The sequence below is a fragment of the Panicum hallii genome, chromosome 1 (assembly GCF_002211085.1).
Source record: "Panicum hallii strain FIL2 chromosome 1, PHallii_v3.1, whole genome shotgun sequence".
Classification (NCBI taxonomy): Eukaryota; Viridiplantae; Streptophyta; class Magnoliopsida; order Poales; family Poaceae; genus Panicum; species Panicum hallii.
In genome coordinates, this window is record NC_038042.1 from 33969999 (window position 1) to 33976367 (window position 6369).

At 41.8% G+C, this 6369-nt stretch overlaps 1 protein-coding gene across 5 annotated transcripts; it reads right to left on the minus strand.

The window, feature by feature from the left end:
- Positions 1-387: 387 nt before the first annotated feature.
- On the minus strand, positions 388-6139 carry LOC112873813 (probable magnesium transporter NIPA2). Of its 5 annotated transcripts, none has more exons than XM_025936907.1 (11): positions 5463-5730; positions 5236-5362; positions 4260-4419; positions 3918-4086; positions 3644-3700; positions 2553-2643; positions 2319-2479; positions 2071-2198; positions 1844-1981; positions 1234-1326; positions 388-727 (listed from the first exon to the last, which is right to left on the minus strand). In XM_025936907.1, the coding sequence occupies exons 4-11, from the start codon at positions 4042-4044 to the stop codon at positions 548-550; spliced, it is 975 nt and encodes a 324-aa protein (XP_025792692.1). In that variant the 5' UTR covers positions 4045-4086; positions 4260-4419; positions 5236-5362; positions 5463-5730; the 3' UTR covers positions 388-547. The 5 variants fall into 5 exon arrangements, with proteins under 5 accessions (XP_025792692.1, XP_025792685.1, XP_025792669.1 ...); XM_025936900.1 differs by having other exon boundaries at positions 5236-5369; XM_025936884.1 differs by lacking the exons at positions 5236-5362; positions 5463-5730 and adding an exon at positions 5933-6139.
- Between the last annotated feature and the right edge of the window lie 230 nt (positions 6140-6369).

The following is a 6369-nucleotide window of genomic DNA, read 5'->3' on the forward strand; positions in this document are numbered from 1 at the left end:
AAATATATAAAATATACTTGCTCAAATGCTTGTTCAAATATAATATCATACCTAAACTCTTAATTTCACGGCCACACAAATGATAAAATTGGCCATAAGAATACTAGGAAACTCTTAATCACGGATTTGTGTAAAATACTCGCGTGGCGGCGCGGCGCCGGGGCGGCAAGCGGGATGTGGACGGGAGGCGGGGGTGGGATAGGCCGGGACAGGCACGGGAGGTGGGATAGAAACCGTTTTTTCATAACCAGTGGCAGGTGGATAATTTTTTTTACCCCAAAAGCCACTTAAAGTAGAGGGAGAGGTGCTTTTGCATCTGTACTACGGTAAAAGCTGCTTTTGGGCAAAAACACCTAGAACATTTAACCTCTTTGGTTGGCTTTTGGCTTTTGCAAAAACAAAACCAGGTTGAAAAACCCAACCAAATACACCATTAATCGTTCAATCAATGGCACCCGGATATTCAATCTTTCCTAATATATCTACAGCCCAAAACTCCACCAGAGTCTATAGAGGAGACAGACCATGTTTAGTACATGTTATATTTTCAGCTAGAGCTGTTCGTTGACCGCGGAGCACATTCTCTAGCTTCTTCCAGGCAAACTTGGTCAGGCGGTGGTGGATTACCCATATCCCTAGTCTTGTGAAGTAGAAAGGTCCCTGCGACAATGGTCACAAACCCGCATAGCTGCGTCGCAATCTGTGTTGCGGTTTGCGAGGCCCAGTCCTGGATTGGAAACCATGATGAACCAATATCAGTTTTTTTCTAGGATTCGCATTTCCAAGGGAACACTGGATAATCTGCCATTTTGGATAGAACCTAGCAATGTAAGCCAAAAAAATACTGCTTAATTGTCTAATTATTAAAAAAATTAGATTGTTGGATTTTTCTCCTTTGAATACCAGAAAAATCGCAAATTATCAATTCACCCTTTGTTTGCATGTTTTGTGATTGCAGAAAATGGAACTTTTGAATTGAGATATATTATTGGTTCAAGCTCATAATTTGCAAGATAAAAGGAGAAAAGCCGGCATCTTATTTCATGTATATTCCAAGCTACCCTTAAGATGCAAATCATTATATTTAGAGCAATAAACCACCTCATCAAACTAATGTATCCTGTATCAGTCAATATTTTTACTATGACATCCAATTCCTCTCAGCAAGTAGAAATAAAATATAATGACCAATATACCATGCAAAAGTTATGTGCAAGTGGACAATGAGATCACCTTGTACATGATCATGTTAGCAACAATTGTAAGAATGGTGAACATCACGTAGTATACAGGAGAAACCACAGCCGTGTTGAATGAGTCCAAAGCCTACAAAGTAACAAGAGGGTGAAAAGACACAATAAAGACTACACAGAAGAGTTTAAACATAGATTTGTTTATGTATTTTATGTCATCTTGGTTATTAACTTGAAATTCTGATTTCTTCCATCTTGAAAAATGAGTTTTGTGCTATTTACATCCTCGAGAAAAAAATGTTATTTATGGTTGAATGACAAACTAGCTAGGGGTACAAGAAATTTTACAAAATTTCCTGGTGTGCAAAGAAAACCCTTGTAGTGCTTTCATCTAAACCAATGCAATGCTTAAAAATATATGTTTGTTTGAACATGTGCCTGCTCAGAATCTCAACTAAAAATACTCAAGGAAGAATATGTGTTTGGAAACTGAGGCCTAGATCAGAAATATGCAAACATCAGATGTTACAGGGTGATTGTTTGTTCAGCACAATGAAATCGAATTAGACAAGTAAAACAAGTTGAAATGATGCATATACCTATCAATGTCTCAAGGCATGACAACATATATAATGAAATAAAGTATATACCTTGTTTAAGTAATTCAACTGCACCAAACAGCAAATAGTGACAACTACTATGAAGAACCATGTCTGAATGTAGATGAATTGATTTGAACCACTAAATGATAGCTTTAAAGCAATGGCAACTGCTTTTACACTGATAACCTGTCCCAATCATAGAGTTCTGTTAATAAAAAATCAAGGATCGATTTTATTTAATAATTTAATCTGAAGGTGATGTACTTCTCATGTACCGTAAGAGATCCCATCAATGAACAGATTGCTATATAAACAAGCATCAATCTGTGTCCTGAGCGTTCAACAACCCGGAATATCAAAAGAAGAACGCAGGCCACCGCCACGCATGAATAAACAATGAAACCTGTAAGTCAGAAATGATGTACACACGTCAATATGTAGAGTCCAGTAAAACAGAACAAGTGCAGACAAGAAGAAGGGAAACGGACTCCATAGTGACAGGAGAAGGTGATCAATTAGCTACCTGGCTGCGTTGCAAGATGCCATATTTCCTTCATTGAATCGATCTTTCTCTCCTTTGGGGCATGCAAAACTATACCTATCGAACCGACAACACATAGTATGCAACCAACAACACCAAACATGTGCAAATTCTCTTTCAGAACGAAGTGTGCGAGCACTGCACTGCATGAGCAAAACATTAAACAGGAACGCAAAGGTAGGAGTAAAAAATTCATGAAGATGGCAAGGCTTCTACCTAAATATGATGCTTAGAGCTCCAAGAGGAGTAACAAGTACAGCAGGGGCAAATGCATATGCTGCAAAGTTGGCTACCTCACCCAGAATCACTGCAAGGTAAAAACAAACTGATTAGGGATAGTGTGGCTCCCATTCCATCATCATTATATAACGTTGCTAGACATGTACATATGTCACAAATATTGTTTTATACTTCACTGGTTGTATAGCACTAGTGCCCTATTCTTCAAATTGAAAATAAATATAAAGGCAAATTGACGTCATGCTCTAGACTCTTCAGTGATTCTTCATCAGATGATATAAACACTGCCTTTATTGCTCCAAATACTACCAATGCAAGTAGGTAGACTCTTAACAAACATTTTGAATTTTCCATCAGTCATGAAACTACAAGTGCAACATTTTGAATTTTCCATCAGTCATGAAACTACAAGTGCAGTGACAGGATTCCAACAAACAAGGTAAGTTGAAACCCATGTTCAGCCTTTTTAGAACTAAGGCATCAGAGAAATCCCAAGAAGATATCAAGTTACACATTATATGCATACTCCGCTGATCATCCGAACAGCAGACTCCGAACTATACAATACGGTATACTATTACTAGTGCGTGTCTCGTAATTGCATAGTTACAGTACCAAACATTGGAGAGTGATCGATGGACATTCTCCTACAATTAGAAAAAAAGATGCAGTACACTTGGATCCTCTGGCATTTAGGTTGAAGCCACATAACACTAGCAGCAAGGAGTATTTCCCGGTGCTATTCTATTAGATGTAGGTGTTAAAACACAAACCTAGAATCACTGTTCCAAGATTATACAGTAAATGTAAGTGAGCAGGTGGAGAATGATAAAATAATCAACTGTGATTTACTCAAGTTGTGTAGCACAACTCAAGAAGCTATGAAGCCAGCCAGCTCAAAAAGAATATCAATCATATACAGAGTGACACCAGAACATAAAAAACAAGTAGAACTGCAATGAGCTACAAATAGCAGAACAAGTTTACTACAAGCAGTAACATATAGAAATATGACCATAACTGTTAAATCCCTGCAAAGGCAAAGCATGATCATAATTGACACTTACTAGTTATCATTCCCAGCCACCATAACGGTTCATATAGATACGAGAAACCTCCAGACGCTGCAGTTCATTAGTGTAACAAGGGAAATCAGAAAAATCGAAGGGATATGCATAAAAGACAAAAAGATAAATACGTAGTACATCATTAATTATTAAGAGTTAAGAGTCATATTCATATGATGCTCAGCCTGAACAACAGTATGCACTACCAAGGGTTCCTGATTAAAATAGCTGTTATGATTCCTCAATAAAACAAAGCTGTTAGAAGAGGCACAACCTGCTCGCACCCCATTATCCCCCGCCTTCTTCAGCCCAACTTTCTTGATCACAAAGCTTGAACCAATGAATGCACTAGATGACATGGCCAAAGTCAAGCCTCTCACATTGTCTAAAGATGCCACCATGTCTGGTGGAATTTTTCTGTCAAGGACTAAAAGAACCAATTCCTACAATCCAAAGGATAAGAATAAATCAGAACATAAAAGGGGATAGAAACCATACAGACAAATAATAATGAACCACTGCTCATTGTTCCTTATAAATTGCATAAGATGGGAAAAAAATGATATATGATTATGACAAACATTCATCTGAAGATGCCATAAATGAAATGGCCAACCTTTGATTCCTTGGGAGTTTTGATTTGTTGGTCCAAATTCACTACAGAAAGCAACTGACCAGAATCACAATGAACTCTTTGAAATGATACTTTTACTTCACGTCCTTGCTAACGACAATACCAGACAGATAGAAAACTTCAGACCTACCCAACTCATAGCCTGCATGCAGGAAGAACGAAAGCTCTTAGAGAAATAGTGTACACTTGCATAAAGAAAACTGATCATGGATATGACAACAAAAGGCCACAAAAACAGACAAGGATTACTTAGCTGCGGAAACTACATAACCAAAAGTAAAGGATAGAGAGAAGTTCACAAAAATGGGCTTTTCTGTTAAGACTAAAAGTAGAATAGTAACCAGGATGAAACTGAACGGTAAGAGACCAAGGAAATAGTATTTGTTCACGTTTTATAGTTGTTGTTTTTTTGTCGAAAAGCACCTGAATTGAGCGTGTATCCTACTTAAAAGAATAAAATGAAGATCGAGAGGCATTACGTGAGTGGGAGAAGACAAAGCCAAAAGTTAGATTGCTTCTAAATTCTAATGCTTCAGCACCCAACTTACCGCACAGCTCAAACTTAACTTTCTATGAGTTTCAGGTAAGAGATTTGATTTATTCAACTACATGTGTAGTGTGTTTCGGAAAAAAAAACTACATGTGTGGTGGAAGTAAGATAGGTCTGGGTCATCAAAGAATTCAGGATACCCGTGAACATAAGGCATCATTCATCCTCGAGAAAGAAGGCTAAATCTGATACCAAAAGAGCAGAAAGAAGATAACAGTGTCCAAAAAACATGATAATTCCAATCTAACAAAGCAAATCCTCTCGGCTGTTTTATACTTAGAAAGTAAATAAACAAGGGAATAAAATTGTTTCACAGAGCATAACTGAAGAGGTGAGTAGAAGAAGAATGATTCGATTCCCCCCGTTAACCACAAGATGAACAGAGAGATATGTAGATGAGAAAGGTACCCGATTCACAACCCTTCAGGAAGCATTAATCCTTCCAGCACATTTTGGGTTTTGACCCGTGAGAGGAAAGGAAACTTTTGAACACGCCACAGAAAGGCGACGAAAGCCTCGTATATACGCCAGGAACCTATAGACTAGGAATGGGGGAGGAGAAAAAGGCAAGTACGTATGGAACAGTGAACAGAAACGATAAATAGCAATAACTATCTACTAGAACAGTTTTTTACCTGGCCAGGCACAAAATCGTCCAAGGAGAAAAAGAAAAAGGGATGAAGTAACAATTCAGTTGTTGGGAGGGGGGCCGAAGGAACGGAACCAGAATGCGATCTCGGAGCGAGAACCGCCGCCCGGACGTGGCTCGCCGAACAAACCCCGTGAGGCACGGGCGCAAACCGCGTGGAGCCAAACCGACGCGGCGAGAGCAGGGACGACGACAGCGAGAGAGACCCAATCTCGCGGCCCCAGAAAATCGAGGGGATTTTTCAAGAATTCCCGTCCCCCCGAAAAAGAGGAGGGAAAACAAAAAAAGGAGCCCCGCATGTTCGTGGGGACGCCGCATAACCCGACGAGAGAGGAAAGGGAAAAGCGCCCGCGCCGGGACGCAATGGCGTGCCCGGCCGATCGGCGCGAGGCAGGCAGGCAGGCAGGCAGGCGAGCGCATCGAGAGAGAGAAAGCGAAGGAAAAGGCGCCCGTTACCTTGCCTCCTTTGGGCGACCGGGCGGGGCGGGAGGCCCGCTGCCTCCGCTGGTGGCGGCGGGGGCGCTGGGCGACGCCGGCGGCGAAGAGGCGGGCGGGCGGGACCGAACGCTGGGGGTTGCCGCGGAGAACGTGACGTGCACCAGGAGGAGGGGAGGGAGGGCGGGGAGATTCGTGGGGAGGCAGGCAACGGCGTTTCGTTTTCTCTCGCTCTGTGATCTTTTGAGGGAGGAGGGGGTAACGGCTTTTGCGTCGTGGGTACACGTGGCGCGCCGTCACGGGTCGGGGGTGGGGAGAGTGGGGTCCGACTTGGCACGGGTGAGACGTGGGCTGGCTGGCCGACGCTGTCGATCGCGGGGGCACGTGGCTGCCAGCCAATAGACCCGAGAGTTCGTGGGCTTGCTCCCGTCCAGGAGTGTGCTCGGCCTCATGATACT

Bases quoted from the DNA above. Each gene is read 5' to 3' on its own strand.
- LOC112873813 (XM_025936884.1), bottom strand. From the start codon at position 4,044: ATGGTGGCATCTTTAGACAATGTGAGAGGCTTGACTTTGGCCATGTCA. The intron at 3,701-3,917 runs GTTGTGCCTCTT...AATGAACTGCAG, and splicing joins GGATAATGGGGTGCGAGCAG to CGTCTGGAGGTTTCTCGTAT. The intron at 728-1,233 runs GTGATCTCATTG...TTTCCAATCCAG, and splicing joins CTAACATGATCATGTACAAG to GACTGGGCCTCGCAAACCGC.